Here is a 26324-nt window from a genome sequence, read left to right on the forward strand (position 1 = left end):
TTTGGAAGGGCAAGCAAACACAATACAAACACCACCATCAAAACCATAATTACAAAGGCATATTCCAACAACACAGCAGAAAAGCATAAATTTTCCCTTCAATCCCGGCATCCAAACAAAAAATAACAAAAAAAATAAAAATGCTTGTGGCATGAATACAGCAGGCCCAACACCAAAGTTTGAACTGTCCAACTCTAGCGCAGGCTATACAACACACAAAAATTGCCACATCATCCACGCGAAGAATATCAATATAAATCAGAGTGGAGGTTGAATGAAGAAGAAGAGTACGAATCACCCAGCTAGAAAGAACTCCAGCTTTCAGAACCTTTCTTCGGAGTTTGACTCTCCAATGATGAGACCTTAAACGGACCGCTAGATCCAAAAGGGTCAGCATCGTCAAAAGATGAGAACCCTCCATGCCTGTGGTCAAACCCTCTACTGCTGCTCATGGAGTCAAACCTTGTATGAGTCCCTTGACTGTGGTCAATGCCTCTCGTGCTGTTTATGGAATCGAACCTTGAGAAAGTCCCCTGGTTATTGTGGTCGAAGCTTCTGGTGCTGTTTATGGAGTCGAACCTTGAAAGGGTCTCCTTTCGAGGTGAGAATGACTGGTCATGCATGCTGAAAGAATCGAACCTCGACAGGTTGTCGAAGTATTGGTCGGTTGATCCGCCACCGTACCTCGGGGAGTTACCAGCCCTGGAAAGTGGAGAGCCGGGTACAGAATCATCGAAGGCAAATGGGCTTTTCTTCCGGAACATGCTGTCTGATTGTGGGGAATCAGTTCTTGGACTAGCCCCCATGTCGCTGGATCCGAAGAAATACTTCTCTCCATGCTTCTCGTGATCTGAGTCCTGCAAGTTCAGATAGGTTTATGAGGCAAAAATCAATATCTAGAAGACAACCAAGATCCTGACAGCCACTAGGTGAGTTTTGATACTGTAAATGTAGGTAACAAACCGATCATCATAGAAAACATACAATCATTTGCAGAACATTGAAATTTGAAATGTTAGTCCATAAATTAGAAGCAAACATAATCATATTAATAACGAGCATGATAGTGATGATGATGGTTTCAGATCTAATGCTTATGTGGTGATTCAAAAAGGTTTATATACAAAGTCACTTGGTCTGAGTAGTGACCAAGCCAGAATTTTGACTCGGGGGGAATAATAAGGTAAAATATTATGCCTACGATAGTGTCTCCCAGCCCAATGTGCCTAATCTATAACGTATTTAACCTCCAATCCTAACCACGACACAACCTTGTACAGTGATGGTCATCCCCACCCCCAACCTTGTACAACTTGAGAGGAGACACTGAGGAAAACAAAGATTTTATTGAGAAATTTCATCAAATAATAAGTAGCAGTCTCTGTTCTTATGCACATATTTATCATACAAAAAAAAATTTACCAATAACAACAAATTTGCAAGGAGAAATCAAATTAATGTGTCACACAATGAAAATGTGAAAGAGAGTGATGGAACGTCGGTTGCGAGATATAACAGAGGTGTCAGAGAATATTTGAGTTTATGCCTGGTAGGTCAACAATGGAAGCGATCTATCTTTTGAGGAGAGTAATAAAAAAGTATAGAGAAAAGAAAAGAGGCATTCATATGGTTTTTATTGATCTTGAGAAAACATATGATAGTGCCTCGAGATATAATCTAGTGGGTGTTAGAGAGGAAAGGAGTAACAAAAAGTTACATTGATGCGATTTGGAATATGTGTGAAGGTGTGGTGACCATTATTGGATCGCTTGCTAGAGAGACGAGTAAATTTCCAATTACTGTAGGGTTACACCAAGGATCAACCTTAAGTCTTTACCTTTTTGCTTTAGTTATGGATGAGTTGACCCGCAATATTCAGAATGATATGTCATGATGTATGCTTTTTGCAGATGATATCGTGTTAATGGATGAGACTATAGAGGGCGTTAACACTAAATTAGAGATTTGGAGAAAAACACTTGAATGTAAAGGATTTAGGATAAACAAAACTAAGACAGAGTATATGGGTCATGTTTGATTGACAGGATTAGAGCATGGGATTGAGATTATTAATCCGTAGGCCCAATAATTCTGTATTTGTTTTGAAATTTTGTTTCAGGATTATTAATCCAACAAATTTGTAGGATTATTAGTAATGAGATAGGGGTGAGATTATATATCCTGAACTGGGAAATAAAATAAAAAGACTCTATTACTTACTAATCCAATGCAAATCAAGCAATGGACAAATGGATAATTTATCCTACTAATCCAATTGGACAGTGAATAATGAGATTATTAATACCTTCACTGTTAGTCTTGTGAATCAAACATGGCCATGGAGTGTAATTTTAGTAACAATCACAATGAAAGTAGAGAAGTGAATATTGAAAACCAAGAACTACTTAAAAGTGAACATTTTCACTATTTAGGATCGATTATCTTAACGACTACGAAGATTGGAGCGGATGTGGTCCACAGAATTAAGACGGGGTGACTTAAGTGGAGGAGTGCGTCTGGAGTATTGTGCAATAAACGAATACCCATTAAACTAAAAGGGAAGTTCTATAGAACGGTTATTAGACCAGCGATGTTGTATGAGACGAAATGTTGGGCAACTAAGAAACAACGTGTAGATAAAATGAGTGTTGTTGAGATGAGGATGCTAAAGTGAATGTGTGGCAAGACTAGAAAAGACAGAGTTAGGAATGGGTATATTCGAGAATGGGTAGAAGTAGTACCGATAGAACATAAGTTGAGATAGAATAGATTGATATAATTTGGTTATATACAACGGAGATCAACAGAAGCAATAATGAAGAGATATAATACAGTGACAGTAGATAGTAGTATTAGGGGAAGGGGTAAACCTAGATTGACGTGGACTAGTGTAGTAAATAGAAATATGAATCTCCTTAATTTGATTAACGCAATGACCATGATAGAATTGAGTGGAGAAGAAGAATTCATGCAGCCGACCTTAATTGATGGAACTTAAGGCTTGGTTTGGTTTGATTTAGTTTGGTTTGGTTAACAAATTTGCAAGTATTACCCCAAAAAAGAAGGAAATAAACATTTACATGTAGACTTTATAACATAATAAAAGAGACTTCGGCCTTGTTTGGTAGAGCTGTGGGAAAGTACTTATAGCTTATGCCTTAACAGCTTATAGCTTCTAACTATGAACATAAGCTGATTTCTGACTTATAAATTAAGCTTCTCCTACCCCACTCAAAGAATAAGCTGATTTCTGACTTACAAAAAGCTATAAGCTGCATTGTTAAGCTAAACCAAACACATCAAAATAGCTTAAATTAAGCTGAAAGCTGTACCAAACAAGGCCTTCGTCTTAAATAAACATTTGAAGGGACCAAATTATAGAAACTTCTTTAAAATAAAAAGAGGGGTGGGGGGGGGGGGGGAGGACAGTATATATTAAAATTTAGAGTCAAATATAGAGAAACTATTTTATACATATGCTGCTTCTTTCTTTTTTTCTATTTTAAGTTAAGGAGGGGCATGTGACCATCTTGGGCCCATACTCCCTCCCCCACTAGGTCTGATGGTTAACAAAGAGAACATGTTATTGGTATTAGGATAGAAAGATCACCACCCTCTCTGCGTTGCCAGATTGGCAAGTCATAGAGAGACAATAGACAACCACTCCACAAATTATACCAATGAGACTATACCTCCAAAATTATATCACATATTCAGACTATCTACCCCAGGTCTTAAAACATAGGAATCCTTATCTTCTATAACCTTCCACCATTTAGAACAAGGCAACCTTCGTTTACCCCATTATAACATGTGCTTGCTAATAGACACATCGCCAAATGCCTTCAATACGAGTGTCACGGGACTTCCCTATTAAGTGTTTTATAGACCAGCCAAAATGAGCCAAATATTTCACATGCTGATTACCGAGTTTCTCAAGTATAATGAGGGACAAAAATGTGCATCTAGAAGAGCCAAACTTACCTTGGGATTACTAGGGTTGAAACCCCACACAGAATCTACATCATCATTATTGTCAAAGGTACCCCAAGATGGCTCATCAAAACTTCTGTTCACAAAGGATAAGACTTAAAACCACCAAAATTATGTAAGGAACGTACAGGAACAACAGACAGGTATGAGAAGTGATGAGAAAAAAAATATGAATCAACCCCCATACCTATGGGTTTCCGCATCTGCTTCGGGGCTCTTTTTGAAATGGTTATCTGAATATTCTCGAGATGGACTTTCGAATGCTGTATGTCTTGCTGGACTGCTAGATGGACTTTTTCCTGATTCGTCTTCACTATGAGTGTATGCTGATTCACTTTCGAAGGCACGTTCACCTTTACTGAAAAGTTTATCTGACATGTCGTCATCAGCATGTGACATCAAATCAGGGGACAAACTACCATTTGGAGAATAATTTTCTTTCTCAGCAGAAGTGGATTTGGTTTTGGGCGGCATGGCAACATCAAATGAAAATCCTGCAAGTAAAAGACAATGCATCAGGATGTATATGCAATTCATAGATTTACCAGTCAACTCTTGCGTTATTAAATAAAAGATTGAGGCATTTGCAGTATAGTCAGAGGCATTTTCAAAAGAAAAGAAAAAAATACAAGAGCTTATGAAGCTTCATGTCAAGAACTAAAAATGTCTTCTACCTTCATCTTCAAACTTATCCCAATCTTCATCCCAAACAGATGATATCTCTGGAATTCCAGGTTGCCAGCCTAAAATTGATAAATACAAACATAAAAGGCCGTAAGTCTACAAGGGGCATCCAAGTACAACAATCAAAATATTGAGAAACAATTAGAAAAGTTTCCTAAAGGACAGTTGGCCTTCCAGTATGATCCTAATCATCCAAAGATGATCCTAGTCATCCAAAGATTTGAGATTGAGTCCTGCTTCCAACAGGCTTGAGAAATTTTGCGTATTTGAGAGGGCTACCCCCAATGCATAGCCCATTCATTTTGCAGCACCCTCTTCCCCCACAAACTGCCCTTCCCCCCACCCCCCCAACAATATATATATATATCAGCCCCCAAAACACTATGATAAACAAATACATGAGCGCACAAACGTGTGAGAGAGAAGTTTTCCTTGAAAAGCTATCGAAGTAGTAGATCGGACAGATTGATTATAATGCGTAGAGAAAGCTCCAACTTCAGCATAATAATTTACTTCACCATTTGTATAGGAAAAGTGGACTAATTTCTAGGTTACATTCAACCAGTCGAACATACTGGAAATAGATCTGCATCTCCAAAGCATATTTTCATTTTGGAACAGCCACTCTCCTCAATAAAAAATAAAAGAATTGGATGGGAACAACTGAAAAGAGAAGAAGCAGCAAATATAATAACAGGGACCAAGACTATTTTAATGGCAAACCACAACATATGCAATTCAGAAAAAATTCAACTGTAGACAACAGTGCAAGAATGAAGCAGTTGCAAATTGCTATTAAGCTCCTAGCAAAAGTGAAACACCAGAAAATGAAGCAGGAAAAAAAAAAAAAAAAAAAGAAAAAGTGCTACCTTGAAGCTTAATATTGTTGTCCGAAAAACAAGAAATTAATAATCAGAAAGCATAGTGCAGGTACCAGTGGGGAGTTCAATTACAGCAGTTGATTTAATGTCTATCCCATGTTTCTTGCTACGTTCGGTAAAAGCTCTTGTCAACTCCTCAAGATCTGATTGTATACGATCAGCACGAACCTATACATGCAAAGAATGCATTACAGTTGGACAAATTCATGTAAGATATCCATAATCCATCACAGCTAAGTGGTTAAATTTACCTGAAGAATACCGTCTGCACTGCCACCTTGCTCCATCTTAGTGATTGCCTGCTGCAACTCCATTTTCCTCTCCTAGAGATACATTGAATAGAATCCAAATGCTTATTAAAATTCTTAGGGGAAATATCACATACAAAATTTTATAAGAATAGGCATATCATTACCAACGGACCAGGGCAATCAAGAAACAAGCACCCATAAATACGGCCAAACAAAACAAGGATTTTGACATAGACAAGAAAGATTAATAGTGTAAAAAACAATGCATGAGAAGAATAGTTACAATAGCCCAACTTTTCAAGCAATACGAGAGGAGTCAGCCAAGATGGTACCATGTTATGCATCAAAGGCCAATTGGTCAATGAAAACAGCAGTAAGAAGCAATTAGGATCAGGTTGAAAAAACTACAAGAGCAAGGCTATAAGTTGGTGTAAGAATAAAGTATGAGCATGATGGTCAATCATTTATCAACTAAAATGTTCCAATTATCCTGCACAGTTCAAACATTTTAAAAGCCACGGATGATAAAAGATGTACTACCTGAATTTCACGAAATGCCGCCTCTTCAATAGTTAATTTAGAGGCTGTTTCTGCAACTTGCTTGTACTTCTCTTCATATTTCTTACCAAGTAACTCAGCCTGAAATACAATATTGAGAATATACCTTTTAGATTAGAAAGGAAAAAAAAAAACACTTGCACAAAAAAGAAAGCAAATCTCAACAACTAAGAGAACACAAATCAATGAATCAAATGAAGATCATAAAATACCTCGCGTTTATCTGCTATGGCCCTTTCCGTGATCTCATTAAGACGGTTTTCACATCTACTCTTGTATAAAACCTAGGGGTAAAAAAAAATCACAAATAAATAAATAAATAAAATGATCTAAGAAATAGGTATAACAAACTTCAAGTCCAGGTAAAATGTATAGCAATACAATTTCAAAATCAAAGACTTGTTAAATATTTTTGACCCTTGAGGTCGATAAGGAGAACTACTCACAAGGTCTTGCATTTTTGACCGGTAGAACTCAATCTTCTCTTTAGAATCTAGATAAACCTTGTCCTTGTCTTCAACCTTCAATAACAAAATAATAATAATGGATTCAGTTGACAACACTTGACATCCATGAAAAAAACTACGAGAATATTTTCTCATTTTCTCAAGGCCATAAATGAAGCTGGAAGACAAAACCAAGTTAATCAAGCTTGGATCGTGATTGGATTGATTAGAAGCTAGTTTCATATTATTCATGAGACAACCACCTCAGTTTATCTTTTAAAATAAGTTGTTCATTTATTGACTTTGGCTTGAACTCAGCTCGATAAGTTACTGAGCATCCGAAGACGAATTATAAAATCAGACTACTAGAGCTTCAATCAAGATTTGGAACCTCACTTGGGCCATAAATGAACGAAGCTTCAAATTCAATATTCAATTGGGGACTAGTTAAATCTCCAAGCAGAGAGAGAGAGAGAGAGAGAGAGAGAGAGAGAGAGAGAGAGATTGAAGAGTCTCAGCTATGATGATTGAACTAAACAACATTCTAACAGTTTCTCCCTCTCTCCGCCAAAAAATGTCACCCTTCATCGAAGTTGATTACGATAATCAAACTCAAAACTAAACATCTGAGCACAAACCTCACTTCAACATTGGGCCAAATGACTACTGGGTTCCTTGACCATAGCAAAGTGACACTTGAAGACTTAGGGTAACCTAGTTTAAAAGAATTATTCCATCACTTTCTCAAGAAATTTCCCTAATTAAAGAGTAAGATTGTATCAGATGATACATGGTTCTGATCACTCTACAACCTTATTGCTGGTAAAGGATTAATTTCAGTCGGATACATTATGGACTGACAAATTAATGATCTCCCACATCTGAGCACTTAAAAAAAATTCAGATTTAGATACATATATATATTGTATGTATAAAAAGAAAACCTCGTCTCTGCCATAAAACAAAATAATAATAACTTAAGGTTATGGTTTCAAGTCTTGGGGCCACCACTTTTGTGCATTATGCTCAAAAAGGTTAGGTGTGTACTCAATCTTTTCCCTCCCAAACACACATTAATGTGTACTAATTGGGCGTTTTTTTTTTTTTTTTATGATAGATAAAGAATAGGACCCCTATTATGAAACATCATCATCATGGACCCCATGTTACGTAACTGAAGATAACTTGAAACAAGTTCAACAGAGGCTCTTGAAGAACCAATGTAAACCATCCATGTCAAATTCAAGACAACATCAACGAAAGCTTCACAATGGTAGGAGAACGGACCCGGAGAATTGGGCCCTAATTTTAAGAATATTTTTTCTTTTTAACAAGTAATAATTTTAAGTTATATTAGACAATCCATTAATTCTGGCCAGCAACATTCTACTATGTCAACTAACTTCTAGACAGACTTATGGCTTCTCCATTCTAACTATGATTCAATTAATCAAGGACCGTTTAGAAATTTGATTTTCTTTTGTCAAGAAATGGAGAATCCTTGTCCTTTCTTTTGAATGGTGAAACCAAAAAACCATTCAGGTTAAGAAAGTTCCATGTAGAAATTAAGAGAAATTGATTTTCAAATACAAAAAATTCTATAAAGAGTGGAGCAGACAGGAAAAGTAGTACCTTTTTTTCTGTTTCTGCCGACTCCTTCGTATCCACTGTATTCTGTTCCCCATTACTGAGTTGGTTCCCATGGGAACTTTCCATCAAATGCATTCTAGCCTTCTGCTGATCAAAGTGTATTGTTCCATCAGCCTGAGGAAACATTCCAGGCACTGGAGGTCTCATGCCAGCTGCAGATGCCACTGGTCGGGCACCAGGCATTCCTTGCTGGGGCCTGAAACCTAAACATAATGATGAAGTTGATTAATTTTTAAAAGGAAAGTGATGAAGAATGGAATCCTTAAAATTAAATTTAAACCAATACCAGCAGTGGGTCCACGAGCAACATTTCCATAGGAAGCATTGGGCTGACCTGTCAGAGACAAAAGAGTCTCATCAAGCAAAATATTACTTGGAAGTGTTGGCGGAAGAGGACGGCCTTCCCTGAATCGCTCCATCAGATAGAGAGCAACGCAAAACTCCCTCAAAGAAAGCATGCTATCATTATCTTGATCAGATAAATCCCAAACCTGCTTTAAGACCTCTGGCAAAGGCCAACATGATAATAATGAGTATAATGTAATTAGATTCCATGAAACTTTAATAAAAGGATATTAGGAGGAAAATGAAAAGCATAAAATATATCAACGACATATTATCTTAGTAGTGCAACTTGGTAACTCCCTACCATGAAATTTTGGATGTCACTCTTGCAAGTTTATGAAATTCGGAAATTTTGACTAAAGCTCCACATGTTGGAGAAATTAGTTTCGAGAAAAGATTCCGAAATAAGTATTTTTGTCTAAGGAAACAATTATCTCAATGCATATAATAACATGATGGTTGGGGAGATTACTGTATCTCTTCAATTAGCTCCATCAACAATAGAAAAAATATCATTTTATATGTGAATGTGTATTGTTTTCTCAGGAAATTGAACAGGTAAATATTATCATTTTATATGTGAATATATGTGAATGTTATAGTTTTGGAAACCTTGAACATGTGAACTTCTATGCTATGCGTCAAGAGTTAGGAGACAAGACAAATGATCTTTTGAACCTAATGTGCAAATGTGTGTTCTAAAATCTTAATCAAGGTACTTAATGGCTTTAAACTAATGTATTGATGATTTTCATGAATTGTGTAACAACTTAACCGGGATTACTGATAATTAAATAAGATTAATTAGACCTAAGTGAGTTAATTATGCTAATTGAGATTAGAAACTTAACTTTGATTAATTAGAACTAAACTTCAGCAATTAAACTAATGAAAGGATTAGGAAAAGAGATCAAGCTCACACTCCTCCCTAGGTGTGAGAACACCTACTTTGGAGGGATAAGACTTCTTAGGTGAGAGACAAGTGTCTCTCTATTTTTATAAAGAGAAAAATGAGCTTTATGAGAGAAAATCTGCTGGAGCAAAATAGAGAGGAAAGAGAGAAGACAGAAAGAAGAAGGAAGGAAAGAAGGAGACCTAGTTCTTGAAGTTGACTTAGATATCACTTTGAGGTTGGTTTAAAGGTAAGATTCCTACTCATAATTCATACTATTCTTTCTCATAATTAGTAGAACTTATGTTGGAAATGAATTTGAAAGAAGAATGAAGAAAATCAGGTTAAGGAAAAAATTGGTAGGAATTCATGCTTTTGGAAGAAAATTCTAAAGTTTTGTACAAGGAGTTTTGAATTCAGAAGTTTTATATGATGATTCTGGAGGATTTTGTATTGAGAAATTTAGTTCGAAGGAGAAGCAAGTTGTCACATCTGCAGATTCCACACGTACAGCACAAAGCCACTACACGTGTGGCCCAATCCAAATTTCAAGGCTAAAGTTCTTGATCAATCCACACGTGCAGCTTTGCGCCACTGCACATGCAACACAAGGGAATTTTGGCCAATTTTTCTTCATTTGTTATTTTGACATACTAGGACCAGCTACAAAGCACCGACACTTCAAAACAAGTGCCATATCCATGTCAGACATACGGACACTTTGGGGACACGCGGACACTTCGAGGACACATATCGGACACACCACATAGCGTGTCTCTCAATTAATTTATTTTCAAGAGACACGCCGGGGACACTTCAAGGATATGCCAAGTTTTATTTTTTTTTCTCGTTTTATTAGTGCTTTTGATGAATGTTGAATGTTGAATGTTGAATATTTATTATTTTTTTCTTAGATTTAAGTACTTAATAGATCATCCATAAAAAAAGATATAAACTATAAATGTTAATTTAAAAGTGTTCTTGAAAAATAAAATAAAATTGAAGTTAGTTTTTGTTAAATATTGATTGTTTGTAGATGTAACATATATATATATACATTTTTTTTTTTTTTTATCAACAACAAAGGACTTTATTGATAAATCAAAAAAGTAAACGAGGATAAGACATCCTCTTACAAAAGAAAAGGAAAAAACACAAAACAAAACCCTAACAAGAAACTCATAAGCAAAAGCCTACATATCACACACCGCCAACCAACTCTAACTAACAAAAAAAGTGGAACCCCCTTAAATAGAGGATTCCCCGAAACCCAAAAAGAAGTTAAATGGCAAACACTATCCCACAAACAGTTCATCTCCCCAAAACTTATCTTCAAACATCCTCGCATTTCTTTCCATCCATAGAATCCAAAATGTTGCAGAGACCGCACAAGACCATAGCATTTTGGCTCTCTTCGATCCTCCAAAAGCACGAAAGTCAACTTGGAGCACATACGCACTCCCTTTTGGGGCTACCCACATAACATTCCCTAACAAAAACAATTTGTGCCATAAATTCAAAGCAATTGGGTAATGCAGAAATAAATGATCCACGGATTCCTCATTCTTACAACACATAATGCACCACTGAGGATTTAGAAAGCGATTAGGTCTCTGTTTCTGCAATGTATCAATTGTCAAAATGCCTCTATGAACCAAGGCCCGCATGAACACCTTCACCTCAAGAGGAACACAAGCCTTCCAAATTTTTTTGCAAAAAGAAATTGAGGAACATGAGGAGTATCGATGAGTTTATCAAAAAAAGACTTACAAAAAAATATCCCAGATGAATGAAGAGCCCAAACCCTCTTGTCCTCCAAAAGAGGAGCCAAAGAGAAATTATCGATTCTAGACAACAAAGACGCCAACTGTGAAGCCTCCCAATCATTAAGATTTCTAGAAAAATCAAAATTTCAAAAAATTGGAGCCAAAAGTGAACTGGCCATGGAAGCAATAGAAGAGTTATGAGACTGAGCCACTCTATAGAGATGTAGAAAATCAAAAGCAAAAGAAGATTGACTCATCCAAACATCCTCCCAAAAACGAACAAGTTCCCCATTGCCCACCCTTATAGAAAAATGACGAGACCAACATGTATAGATATGAAAAATTGATTTCCAAGGAACACGACAATTAATTGGGTTGCAATATTGATCTAGATAGCAAATAAAAATATATGAAAACATATATTATTGTCGTATCCCCACCGTGTTCATGTCTCCCTTTTTTTGAAATTGCCGTGTCCTGTGTCCATACCTGTGTCCGTGTCTGCATCTGTATCCATGTCCATGCTTCTTAGGGGACGAATTCTATAACCCTTAGGACTTGGTTTGAGACTTAGAAAAAGCTCTTATTAGTATTATAAAATTTGTATTAAAGAGAAATGAATTGAACAAAGAGCCACACCTAAATTAATTTCAAATAACTTAGGATTTGTGCGAGTTAGAATAGTGCTTCATTGACCATTGCTTCTTTTGTTTGTGTAGGTTCATAATCTAGTAGATCGTTCCTTTAGTAAGAGCCATTGGTAAGTACTATTGTTTCAAGCTATGTTCAGACTCTAATTTGGAACTCAAATTGTATTATGCTTCAAATTACATTGGAATATTTTTATATGAATGGATATCCTATGCTATGTATGAAATGTGTAAAGATGGCATCCTCGGATTACGTCCTAGCTACTAGGGGACAGTTATGTGCAAATAGAGCACTAGATTGAGATTTCTATTGCCACATGTGGGTGGGTTTGTCTAATCGATACTCGAGCCAATTATTATATCATATCGTTCTAATGGATGTGTATTATCATAATTCAGACATGCAAACCTATAGCTGAGTTGTGATTGGAATTGATTAAAGCTTCTATTATGATATACTATTGTTCTGAAAAGTATTAATATACGTTCATCTTACCACTTTGCCTATGGCTCACCCCTCTCCCATTATGTATGTATGTGATGAACGTATATTAAGAGCAAGCTTGGGAAGACTATGTTTTGTTGGGCTTTGAACATATGTAATATAGTTTGAAAGTCATGTTTTGAAAGAGTTTTAGAGGTTTTGTAAAGATTCAGTTTTTGAAAGAGAATTGGTTCTTTTGTAATGTTTTGTACTATATTGCTATGTACTCTCTTGAGATGTTTTGAGGAATATAAATGGAGAAGTCAAATGCTCATCTCATATAACTATGCACTTGGTCTAAATGGTATATAAACTAATAATTGGAATACTTCCACAAAATTTACCCCAATGGCCACAAGTGCATTTATTATGGCAAATGCTAACAAGTGTCCCATATGCATTGTTTAATGTTGGGATTAGTACAAAAAGTGTTCTGAAAATGGTGAAAAAGATAAAAAGTGTTTAAAAATGAGTGTAAGTGTTATTGGATTCTACATTTATTGTCTTTTTCATGTGCCCCTAGGGTACTTGTTAGCAAGACTCATTTATTATTTGGTTCAATGGTAAAACATTAGCCTAATAACCTTGAGGTTATTGATTCAAATCTCAGGACCACCACTTTATGCACTATGCCAAAGGTTAGGTGTGTACCCAATCTTTTCCCTCCCAAATACACATTAATGTATACTCATTGGGTGTAGTTTTTAATTAGGCCTTTAGTAGTTAAGGACTACTAGCCGATCACAACACTATTCCAGTTGGGGTAGGATAGGGTTGTGACATAGACAATTTTCGCTCCTATGCACGCCTTCATCATGAATCACACACCAACGCTTTAGTCACATATGTTAGCTCCAGCCCACCAATTTTCTTCCTCCAACTCTAAACCTGCCCCAATAGCCACAACTCTCTGAAAATGCCTTGGTTGGTGACAATTCAAACCAATAGGGACCATAAAGCTCTACAACCTCATCTCAATCTCCCCTTTGACTCCCCAAAACATACCACCAAACACAGGTAAATTACACTCCCCCCCCCCCCTCCCTCCCTCCCTCCCTCCCTCCCTCCTGTCCTATTTTGGTTCCTAACATTTCAAAATTTTCCCAATTTGCCAAAATAGCCGTCGTCTATTCAAAATTGGACAAAGAATACCACGTTAACAATCCCGCAGATGCCTTCTGCAATAATAACACAGTATTGAGTAATTACAAATTGTCCCCTTAAGTTTCAACATTTTCCTACTTCAGCCCTTAAAAGTTTTTTTCTCACTTTGAGTAAACTACACTTTGTCCCCTTAAGTTTCCCAAAATTGGAGATGTTCTAACAACCCTGTAGCATAATAACACATTATTGAGTAAATTACACTTTGCCCCCTTAAGTTTCAACATTTTCCTACTTCGGCCCTTGGATTTTTTTCCCCACTTTGGTCCCTATTGTTACTAATTTTTCCCGATTTGTTCCAATAGCTAACATTTGTCCAAAATTGGACAATAGACAGTCACATTGCCCTTTATTCAAACCCCACACTCCACCGTCCCTTCCCTACCCAAAACTAATGAAATGGCAACCAAATTTTGAGAGACAGATGTTCGATGGTTTCGATTTGAAGGGGCTGCAGTGGTGAATGATTAATGGTGGTTTGGAGGTGTAGCAATGAGGAGATGGAGTAGGTCAGTGGATGGTGTTGTTGAGTTGTTGGTGATGGCAGTGGAGGGGAAGAGTACTATTGGGGATGGGGCTTGGCAGTTAGAGGACCAACGTGGCATTTTCGATCCAATTTTGGACAGACATTGGATGTTGGAGCAAATTTGGGAAAAATTACAAACTCAGACCAAAAAAAAATAGAGGGCCAAAATGGAAAAATACTGAAACTTAAGGAAGCAAAGTGTAATTTGTCCAATAATGTGTTATTATGCCACATGGTTGCTAGCATGGCATTTTTGGAAGGACACTGGAAAAAATTTGAAATGTTAGAGGCCAAAGTGAGAAACACTGAAACTTAAAGGGGCAAAGTATTATTTACCCCACCAAACATTGTTGTAAATCAGTCCATCACCACTCTACAACGGCCCCGTTTGGTAGAGCTGTAGAAAAGTGATTATAAATTATAACTTAACAGATTATGCCTTATAGCTGTGAACATAAGCAGTGAACCTGTTTGGTGTAGTTGTGGGATTATGGATTTAAGCAGCAGAGTAGTATTTGGTTAATAAGCTATAAAATAACTTTTTACTGTGTAATTGTCCATTTTGCCCTTATATGACATAAAAATGATTATTTTGTCATTTTTTCAGTTTTAATTTTAAAAAAATTATTTCATTAATAAAAGTTAATATAATTAGCATCAATTAATACTAAAATTAATAATAGTATCAATCAGTTTAATTTTTTTCATTTTTTCATTATGAATGAATTAGGTATTAATGGCTTAATTACCATCAATTAATAATAAAATTAATAATAGTATCAATTAGTTTAATGTTTTTCATTTTTTCATTATGAATGAATTAGGTGTCAATTAATGGCTTAATTACCATCAATTAATAATAGTATCAATTAGTATAATGTTTTTTATTTTTTCATTATGAATGAATTAGGTGTCAATTAATGGCTTAATTACCATCAATTAATACTAAAATTAATAATAGTATCAATTAGTATAATTTTTTTTCATTTTTTCATTATAAATGAATTAGGTGTCAATTAATGGCTTAATTACCATCAATTAATACTTAAATTAATAATAGTATCAATTAGTATAATTGCCATCAATTAATACTAAAATTAATAATAGTATCAAATAGTATCATTATAATTTTTTTTCATTTAATATAATTAGTATCAACTAATATAAAAATTGATACATTTGATAAAAATGTAATGGAAGTGTTATTGTAGCAATTTTTTTCCATTATAAATTAATTATTATCAATTAATTGCTTATTATTTTTTTTCATTCAATTTTTTTAATTTATTATTCTTTTTTAAATAATACTAATAATCAACAATTGTTATTTTTTTCATTAATAATTATTCTTTTTTAATTTATTATTCTTTTTCATTACAATGAATAACAATTGTTATTTTTTTTGATTTTGTTATTTTTTTAATTTATTATTTTTTTAATTCTTTTTCATTACATTACAAAATAATTTATTATTGTTTTTCAAAAAAAAATTCATTACAAAGCCCTAGCCGTACGCCGCCAGCCCCCCGTCGTCTCCTCCAGCCGTACGCCGTCGACCCCCTTCTTCTCCTCCATTTCAGATCGGCGACCAGCTAGTGCTGTAAAACCCTAGCTGCCGATCTACAAAACCGTTCTATACTTCTCCTCTTCATCTCGATCGCGAAGCTCTCGTTTGCGAAACCCTCGTTTGCGAAACCCTAGCTGCCGGTCTGAAGCAGCGTTCATGTGACGGCGTTGATGCACGAGCCGATGATACAGGTGCGGGAGGCGGCAGAGAACGAGCGAGCAGTGTTGATTTCTAGTTTCGGATCGCGATCTAAAGAGAGAGGAAGAGGGAGAGAGAGAGAAAGAGACCTCTTGTTGGAAATCGTGTGTGTGTGTGTGTGTGAGAGAGAGAGAGAGAGAGAGAGCTCTAGCCGGAAATCACCCTCGCTGGAAATCGCCCTTGCCGAAAATTGCCTCTGTCTTGCTGGAAATCGCCTCTGTATTTCTCTCACAAGTGAACAGTGCTTAGACAAAGGCTTATATAGTGGGGTTTTTGGTAATAGTTGAAATATCTTAGGGGCATTTAAGTCATTATACATCTTAAGGATTAGCTGCGCGCATAATCAGTTTGGAGAAGCACCTCTTAGGCAACTTAACAGATTATGGGTGAAATGGCTTAAGTTAAGCCATAATTCATCCCTCATAATTTTTATTAAACACTCCAATATAACTTATTTTAAGCTATAAGTTGATTTAAGCTGCAAATAAGTTCTACCAAACAGCCCCAATATGACCAAGACACTTCTTGTTCTTGCTTTTGCCAAACCTTCCTTACACCACACTCGATCTCTTCGGCCGCCTCTCCTCAACTACAACTTGCAAGACGCTTTCCTTCTTCACCCCATCTATACCGATTTGACAACCCCAAATATTTGATTTTAGTGCGGAGAAATGACCGCTGCATCACCAACCCATTCCAACTTGTAACCTCATAGTGTCACCAATCATCAGAGGTTCCCACCCCCATCCACCATAGACGCCAAAGTAACCAAGTCATCTCCATCAGTCACTAGGACAAACATTTAGAGCCTAGTTGGACTAACACTTTGACATCTCCGTGCTGAATGTCTTTCACCTTCTTCATACCATCTCACCACCACCCTTTTTTATTGTCTATAGCTATGTTGAACATTCAGCTATTGGAGACTCCAATGAAACCAAGATTTGTATCCTATTACAATGGGTTTATGAAAGAAACTAACTCTTTAGATATGACATCAGAAGAAATTTGATTAGTCAAACAGGTTAAAGATAATTTTAATGGCCTTGGAGATTTCCACTAATGGTGTAAAATATCAAAGGCATTGTACAAACTGTGACATATAGAGCCAAAGTCCTCAATACCATATATTTCATTATGCTGGAATACAGTATCTTTGTTTTCTTTGCCCTTTAAATGCTCCATGCCTGCCTACCACCAGGTTCTTTGTCAATCAAAAATCAATTAACACTAAACTGTCAAAAACATGCTACGAAACTTCATGCTACATTGCCAATCACAGTAGCACTGTAGAGGAAAGAGAAAGAAAATGAAAATGTAAGAAAGTGAAGCATAAGGCTCGTAACAAGTGAAAGAGTTTCTACCTCTTGGAAGTCTCCAACTCAAGAATAGGTTGCGTGCCTGCTCACCAGTGATTTTCCCATCTCTATCGGTATCAACTTCCACAAACACTTTTGTATACTTTTGAATACCAGCTGGCGTCATTTTTGGCCATGAAAGCAGGGACTGGTTGGGAGTAGAATTTCCTGGCCCAACTGAAATTCCAGATGATGCAAATGAGGAAGTATTTTGAGTTGAAACCTGTTGGTTTGGTTTCACCAGTGCCTGGGTGTGCTGCTGCTGGTTTCCTGTAGGCTTCCGCGTTAAAGTTTGCAATGAATCAAATGTAAATGGATCCGGTTTAGATGAAGACGGGGGCCCAGTAGACACTGGAACAATGGCGGATGAGGCCTGTGCACTACTCACAGAATATGTTGGCGAATCATGCTTTGATAAAGATTGGGCAGCAGAAAACACATCACCTCCAAATACAGGGTCAGAAGCAAACCCATTTCCAGAGCCAACTGTTGCTTTAGAATCCTTAGCTGAGGCTGACAAAAAAGGATCTTGTGGTTTAGCTGCAGTAGAGGACATTGACTGACTAACACCTTGGTTAGGGACATGAGATGCACCAGTTGAAACTCCAGTCATCCTTCCACCAAGCCAATTGTTTGCAGTGACTGAGTTTGGAAGAGCAGGACCTGCTACACTACCTCCTCTTGAGAAATCAGGACTTGCAACACCCTGTGGTGGACGGAGAGCATTACTAGAAGATTGGGGAAGAGGCGGCCTCAATGACTGATTACCTTGAGATGGGAAATACTGCTGGTTCATAGTTGCATTAGGAGGTACTTGTCCTCTGAAACCAAGGGTTTGAGATGCTGTTGGTGCAACTGGACCCATCTGTGCCGGACCCATCTGCGGTGCAACTGGACCCATCTGTGGTGTAGGTGCAGCAGCTATTGAATTTAAATGAGGTGCTGGGGTAGCCGCAAGATTAATTTGTGGAGCAGGGATTTTAGCTGAAGCAGGACCATGTAATGCCGCCTTGACGATATCAGGAGTTAACTCTCGCTTACTCTGTGCTACAGTTACAAGTTTAAGAGCATTATAAAATTCAGCCTTGCCAAGGAAACCAGTACGGGCCTGATCAGCATGCATCCATATCTGCAATCAAATACAACAATTTGAGAAAAAAAAAAAACTTGGTCACAAGCAGCAAATTAGAAGAAGCTATAACCGTATTAGGGGAAAAAATCCCTAAAATTCTGCAGAAACATGATGTTGGTGCATAATCTATGCACATAGTTATTTTAATATTAATATTTTCCATTAGTTATTTTAATATTAATATTTTCCATATGGAAATTCCATCAGTTGTTTTCATATGGAAATTCCATCAGTTGTCCAGTGACTATAACTCCATCACTTTGGCAGATTTGCATTATAGCCACAACGCTCATCGAAGTTCACTTGCATGGGTTAGATACGTTCATTGTATAATGAAAGAAGGTTCACAAGCTACATGTGTTGGTTAAGTTCTTTGTACTCTTCGCTGTGCATTAACATTGCATTCGTTTTGTATTCATAGCCTCACATGTTTACATCCTGCCATAAAGTGTAATAATACATTGTAGTGTAAATGTTAGCATTAGCATTAGCATTAGCATTGCATTCATTTTGTATTCATAGCCTCACACATTTACATCCTGCCATAAACTGTAATAATACATTGTAGTGTAATGGAAAGGTTGAACCACTCTCTGTTACAATGTTGCCGCCTCATTGGATTGAAGTTACATTCTGCCTCTTTATGTATATTCGAAGGGAGCCATGGCAGTGTGATCAATGGAGTCTTTCCTCTATATTTCTGTATTGTGTTTTTATACAAAGAGTTTTCCAAGCAACTAGCTTTGGACTCATCCACTTATGCAATGTTGGTCTGAGTCACACGACTAATAGTTGAGTTGTAGTATCATGGGGGAGACAGGCCAATACAAGCAGTTCTGTGACATCAGTTATGAAGGTTTTACCACCCATGAAGAGGTTGAACCTACTTAAAAGGAGCAAGATTACCATGCCTCAATCTGCATTATGTGTATCCAATTATTTGGAGATATTGTGTACCACGATTACTTTAGCGATAGTGGATGTAGGCAGAGTTTGCCAAACCATATTAAATTTGTGTCTTTTCATGGTGATGGTTCTTGGCACATATTTATTTTTGGCTCCATTTTATTTATTTTTGGTTATTACACTGACACGTGATAATTAAAATCATATACACTTAGAAAATATAAAGAAGAAGAACTCCGAAAATATGAGGAAGAAGGAATATATTTCTGTTATATTCAAAACTTCTTATCTTACAAGACCAAATGACACTCCTTATATAGGAGATATTACAAACATCATCATAACCCATTATATGCCACTTACATATTATATATTACCACTATCTACCACTATCATATTATATACATGCCACTATCTACCACCAACACCACTATCATATTCTATACATGCCACTATCTACAACTAACACCACTATCATATTCTATACATACCACTATCTACCACCAACACCACTATCATATTCTATACATGCCACTATCTACCACCAACACCACTATCATATTATATGCATGAACACAATTTCCAGCACTCCCCCTCAAGCTGGTTTGAAGATATCTTCCATAGCCAGCTTGCTAGTCAGCTTATCAAATTGCTTCTTGTGTAGTCCCTTCGTTAGCACATCAGCTAATTGTTCACCTGTTGGAAGGTAGGTCATACAGATTATGCCAGCATTGATTTTCTCCTTGATGAAATGTTTATCTACTTCTATATGTTTTGTGCGATCATGTAGAACTGGATTATGAGCTATAGATATAGCTGCTTTGTTGTCACAATAGACCTTCATAGGTGTCGGGTGAGAAAACTTTAATTCTTCAAGAATTCTTTTAATCCACATTACTTCACAGATTCCATGGGCAACAGCTCTGAACTCTGCTTCTGCACTACTTCTAGCTACCACATTCTGTTTTTTACTCCGCCATGTAACTAGGTTCCCACCTACAAAGGAGCAGTATCCGGATGTTGATCTCCTGTCTGTAACACTTCCTGCCCAATCTGCATCTGTGTATACTTCAACTTGAAGATGTCCATGTTTCTTGAACAGTAAGCCTCTCCCTGGAGTTCCTTTCAAATATCTTAAGATCTTATAAACGGCCTCAAAGTGCTCTGCCCCTGGTGAGTGCATGAACTGACTTACCATGCTGACTGCAAAGGCAATATCAGGCCGCGTATGAGACAAGTAAATCAATTTCCCTACAAGTCGCTGATATTGTTCTCTCTCTTTGACTTCTTCAGCCTTAGCAGCTTGTAACTTCAAGTTAGGCTCAATCGGAGTCTCCGCCATCTTACAGCCAAGCATACCTGTTTCTCCAAGGAGATCAAGAACATATTTTCTCTGATTAACGAATATACCTTCCTTGGATCTTGCAAATTCCATTCCGAGGAAATACTTGAGGGCTCCCAGATCCTTAATGTGAAATTCTTTTGCGAGTTTCTCTTTGAGGGCTGCTAACTCTGCTTCATCATTACCAGTTAAAATGATGTCATCAACATAAACAATCAAAATTGCAATTTTACTGTTTTTTGAATGTTTATAAAATATTGTGTGATCTGCTTGACTCTGCGAGAAGCCACAACTGATAACTGCCTTCCCAAAGCGTTCAAACCACGCTCTTGGTGATTGTTTGAGTCCGTATAATGACTTGTTCAATCTGCATACTCTGTCACTTCCAAGTCTCTGCTCAAATCCCGGCGGTAGGCTCATGAACACCTCCTCTTCAAGATCACCATTGAGAAATGCATTTTTAATGTCAAGTTGATGTAGAGGCCAATCTGAATTTACTGCAAGAGATAACAGTACTCTGATGGAATTTATTTTAGCAACAGGAGCAAACGTCTCCTGATAGTCGATCCCATAAGTTTGAGTGAAGCCTTTAGCTACCAGTCTCGCCTTGTATCTCTCAACGCTTCCATCTGCGTTACATTTTATCGTAAACACCCATTTACACCCAACTGTTTTCTTGTCTTTGGGTAGATCAACTATCTCCCAAGTACCACTTCTCCTTAAAGCATTCATCTCCTCCATGACTGCTAATTTCCAATTCGGATCATCCAATGCTTCCTGTATATTCCTTGGAACAAACAAGTGTGAAATCCTAGATGTGAAAGCTCTATGGTTTTTAGACAATCTTTGATAGGAGAGGTAATTTGCAATAGGATGTTTAATGCAATTTCGGACACCTTTCCTAATTGCTATAGGTACATCAAGGTCGGAAATAGAAGGAATAGGATTACCTAAAATTTCGATGCCAGAACTCGGGTGGACATTCGGGTCATTAGGATGGACATTCGGGTCATTATTCCTCAGATGAAATCGCTTCCTTGTATAAACCTGAAGCTCAGGATTTAGATCATTTTGTAGTACTTCTCCCCCTAAACAAGAATCTTCTTGACTAGGCACCATAGAACTTGGTTCTCCTAAGTGATCATTATCAGACAGATGTGGTTTTTGTGTAGGATAAATGACATTGGGGAGCGGGATAGAAATATCCCAAAAACGGTCTTCTACTCCACTTGTCTCCCCCTGAAGAGAAGTGTTGGGGAAATAGGATTTTGTTTCCACAAATGACACATTCATACTCACATGAAATTTCTTGTTTTGAGGATCGAAGCACTTATACCCCTTTTTGTTTGAGGAATAACCCAAAAAAACACATTTTATAGCACGGGGGTCAAGTTTTGAACGAAATTGACTGGGAACATGAACATAGGCAGTACATCCAAAAACTTTGGCGGGTAAATCAGAAAACAACCTCGTGTCAGGAAAAAAAGTTTTGAGACAATCAAAAGGTGTTTTGTATGTTAACACCTTTGTAGGCATCCTGTTTATCAAATAAGAGGCTGTTAAAATTGTTTCACCCCATAAATATTTAGGAACATGCATGTAAAACATTATAGCACGTGCTACTTCAAGTAGATGTTTATTTTTTCGTTCTGCAATGCCATTTTGTTGAGGGGTATCCCGACATGTAGATTGATGAAAAATTTCCTTTTTTTCCAAAAACTCACCCAACTGCTCATTGAAATATTCTGTTCCATTATCAGAATGTAAAATACCAATTTTGGTTTGAAATTGGTTTTCAATCATATTGTAAAAATTTGTGAATAAATTTTTCACGTCAGATTTTTTATTCATCAAATAAATCCAACATAAGCGGGTATGGTCATCAATAAATGTAACAAACCATCTTTTACCAGAAAGAGTAGTGATTTTAGAAGGGCCCCAAACATCACTATGAATCAAATAAAAAGGTTTTGAAGCCTGGTAAGGTTTTGGCAAATAAGTAGAGCGATGAAATTTTGCAAAAATGCAACTTTCACAATGAAAAGAAGAACAATCAATCCCTTTAAATAATTCTGGAAATAAATGTTTCAGATAAAGAAAACTAGGATGTCCTAGCCTATAGTGCCATAGCATTATTTTTTCTCGAACAGAGATTGAACTGGTACTATTAAAGCTCTGAGCTTTTTTATTACTAACAGGTACTTCATCAAAGTAGTAAAGACCTTCAAGCATCCTAGCACGCCCAATCATCATCCCCGAGTTCTGGTCCTGAAATTCACAATGGGATTCAAAAAATGTAACACGACAATTAGAATCCTTAGATAGTTTACTGACAGACAAAAGGTTACAGGCTAAGTTGGGGACGTGAAGAACAGCATTGAGATTAATTTTCTCAGTTAGTTTAATAAATCCTTTTCCTGCAATAGGTGAAAAACTACCATCGGCTATTCTGATTTTGTCATGACCAGAACAAGGGAAATAGGTACTAAATAAATGGGAAAAACTAGTCATGTGATCGGAGGCACCGGAATCTATGATCCACCGAGAGAAGTTTAGGCAAGAGAAGGCTTACCGGTTGAGGAGTTGGATTTTATCAGCTTTAAGAGTTGATCAATCTGCTCTTTGTTGAAGGGACCTGAATCGGCTTCATTAGCGGTAGGAAAGCCACGATTCTTCTCTCCTTGTTTGCTGCTTTTCCAGTTGACAGGTTTGCCATGAATCTTCCAACACGTTTCGCGTGTATGGCGAGGCTTGTTGCAAAAATCACACCAGACCCGTGGCTTATCATCAAACCTGCGCTGGTAATTTGCAGCCTTGTTGGCCGCAGCATCGCTAATTAAAGCAGAAATTTCAATTGATTCACCATTACCTTTTTTCTTAAGCATGACGCTCCTTCGGCTCTCTTCCCTTCTGACTTCGGCAAATACTTCGCCAATGGATAGGAGAGGAGGTCTGCCAATAATTCTTCCTCGCACTTCATCGAATTCAATGTTGAGACCGGCAAGAAACTTGTAAATACGGCTGTCTTCCACAGTTTTCTTGTGGTGGTTGCAGTCGTCAACCGATTTCCATTCGTATGTGTTGAAGATGTCAAGATCCTGCCACAACCTTTTCAACGAATTGAAATATTTGGTGACGGAATCATCTCCTTGACGAATCTCTCCCAACTTCAAAGTTAATTCGAAAACTTGAGATTGATTTCCTAGGTCAGAATACATCTGACTAACATTATCCCACAATTCTTGTGCAGTAGTATAGCACATGTAATTAGAGCTTATATCCTCCTCCATGGAATTGACCAACCATGTCATAACCATGGAGTTTTCAGCGTCCCAATTGTCGAACAGCGGATCATTAACAGCAGGAGCCTTCTTGTCACCAGTGATGTAACCGATCTTTCCTTGCCCACGGATATACATCCGGACAGATTGTGACCAGCGGAGAAAATTATCACCATTTAGGCGGATGGTGGTGATTTGGACAGAGTGAGAGTTGGACGTTTTCACCGGAATGGCAGCGGCAGGGGTTGAAGTGGTTCCGGACGTGACTTCCGACATGGCTATGACGGTTTTAGGGCTGTTGTGTTTTTTGTTGCTCTGATACCAACTTAGAAAATATAAAGAAGAAGAACTCCGAAAATATGAGGAAGAAGGAATATATTTCTGTTATATTCAAAACTTCTTATCTTACAAGATCAAATGACACTCCTTATATAGGAGATATTACAAACATCATCATAACCCATTATATGCCACTTACATATTATATATTACCACTATCTACCACTATCATATTATATACATGTCACTATCTACCACCAACACCACTATCATATTCTATACATGCCACTATCTACAACTAACACCACTATCATATTCTATACATACCACTATCTACCACCAACACCACTATCATATTCTATACATGCCACTATCTACCACCAACACCACTATCATATTATATGCATGAACACAATTTCCAGCATATACTAAGAGTAAAAACAGTACAAAAACCTTTCTTACATCCAAGTGAAGTGGCACAAACATCACAGGTTCAAAGCAAAGCAAAAAATATCTAGGCCACAAATAATTGAGATCTCTATGTCCAAAGGCTAGAAATTGTAACAAAAAACACACATTCAAACAAATTACATTCCATGGCCGCATAATTATATATTTTTCTCTGCTTTTCATAATCATATCCACAGTTTGTTAAAATCATCTTCACAGCCCAAAATACCAAGAAGGCCAAAAGCAACTCTTTCTGTAATATCACTCAAGAAGAGAGACAAATTTCTCGGTTCTCTTATCTATATCCAATTGGCAATACCAATTCGCAAAGATGCACGCAAAGCATTGCCAATGATGATTTAATGTTAACTGGAAGTCAAATTAAACAAATGATAAGAATGATTGGGTTACAAAATGCGAATCGTGATATTCAAAAGACAATGTTTCTTCCAAACTAACAAGATGGGTTGGATCTGCCATTGGGTTCCTAATTTACACAAAAATACAGTTCTTGAGCTGATCACAATAACCCATCCTGCAAATCTCCTTAATAATAGAAAGAACAACAAAAATATACAAAACTGTGATATATCAATCAAGTACACCAATTAAAAAATACAAATCAAATTGAGATAGAGAAAGAGAGGGGCAACCTGAGCAAGTACTTGTTTTGGTAAGTTGGATCCTTGAAAGAAAGCAACAGCTTCAGCTCCACTGATCCTTCCATCGCGGTCCAAATCGGCTCTCTGGAAATACAATTCAAATTGATCCATGTAAAACCCCTCCTACTTGAAATTACAGAGACCAATTTCACAGTAATAATCACAGATCAATACATTACATCAAACCCCAAACAACTTTACAAACAAAATTGAGTAAAATAGAAAGTAATCATGTAGTTTAAGAGATGATGAGATTCAAAAGAAATCGAATTCGATGGGAGATAGATGGATAGATAGATCGAGCAGAAGCGACGAGACAAGACTAGGGATTGAGATTTGGAAGAAAAATTGGAAGATTTTATTACTAGTACAATACACGAAATAGAAAGAGAAAGAGGTTTTCTTGCAAATAAATCAGAGATGTGTCCGATCGAAAAGAAAAGAATGGAGACTGTAAAACAGGAATTGAGGAATTGGGTTCTCATTTTATGCTAAATTGCTGGATGATCCCCTGGTTTCCAGTCAATTACTGAAAGATATCGCTGCCGCCTATCGTTTGACAATTGACAGCTTACGTTATTAACGGGTCAGGTGCGTGTAGTAGTCCTTAAAGCCTCCCCGAGCACAACGTTATTTTATTTGGTTTTTTGTTTTTTCACAAAAACACATATAGAAAATAGAGAAGTAATGTAATAATTTATTATGATTTTTTAACCTTTTTTTTTTTTTTTTTTTTTTGGGTATATTACAAACCTCTCTTTTAAATAGTGAGTTTTAAAAGTTAATATTTGACGGTTTAATAAGTTTAGGGTTTATTACGTTTTCTATGTTTGAATTATCGTTAAATTATTTATTTAGCTTC

At 36.9% G+C, this 26324-nt stretch overlaps 1 protein-coding gene and 1 long non-coding RNA gene across 2 annotated transcripts; both read right to left on the reverse strand.

Moving 5' to 3' along the window:
- LOC114286723 (Calcium-binding EF hand family protein) lies at positions 1-26071 on the reverse strand. The gene is made up of 13 exons (XM_082873327.1): positions 25454-26071; positions 17417-18539; positions 8750-8968; positions 8446-8666; positions 6814-6888; positions 6580-6651; positions 6350-6448; positions 5810-5881; positions 5612-5726; positions 4668-4736; positions 4181-4487; positions 3985-4069; positions 1-857 (listed from the first exon to the last, which is right to left on the reverse strand). Exons 1-13 carry the CDS (start codon positions 25571-25573, stop codon positions 303-305), a joined length of 3132 nt encoding a protein of 1043 aa, XP_082729453.1. The 5' UTR covers positions 25574-26071; the 3' UTR covers positions 1-302.
- LOC145792575 (uncharacterized) lies at positions 10710-11581 on the reverse strand. Its single transcript, XR_014331984.1, has 2 exons — positions 11471-11581; positions 10710-11189 (listed from the first exon to the last, which is right to left on the reverse strand). It is a non-coding gene; the product is annotated as an uncharacterized LOC145792575 (long non-coding RNA).
- Positions 26072-26324: the final 253 nt, after the last annotated feature.

Source organism: Camellia sinensis, chromosome 6, assembly GCF_055761805.1.
Source record: "Camellia sinensis isolate YWXY chromosome 6, ASM5576180v1, whole genome shotgun sequence".
Taxonomy (NCBI): domain Eukaryota; kingdom Viridiplantae; phylum Streptophyta; class Magnoliopsida; order Ericales; family Theaceae; genus Camellia; species Camellia sinensis.

What these genes read in the sequence shown, in the direction of transcription:
- LOC114286723 (XM_082873327.1), bottom strand. Translation starts at nt 25,573, where the DNA reads ATGGATCAATTTGAATTGTATTTCCAGAGAGCCGATTTGGACCGCGAT. An exon ending in CGGCAGAAACAGAAAAAAAG is followed by an intron (nt 6,889 to 8,445) that starts GTACTACTTTTC and finishes TTGTTATTGAAG; the next exon opens with GTTGAAGACAAGGACAAGGT. An exon ending in GTGCAGACGGTATTCTTCAG is followed by an intron (nt 5,727 to 5,809) that starts GTAAATTTAACC and finishes TTGCATGTATAG; the next exon opens with GTTCGTGCTGATCGTATACA.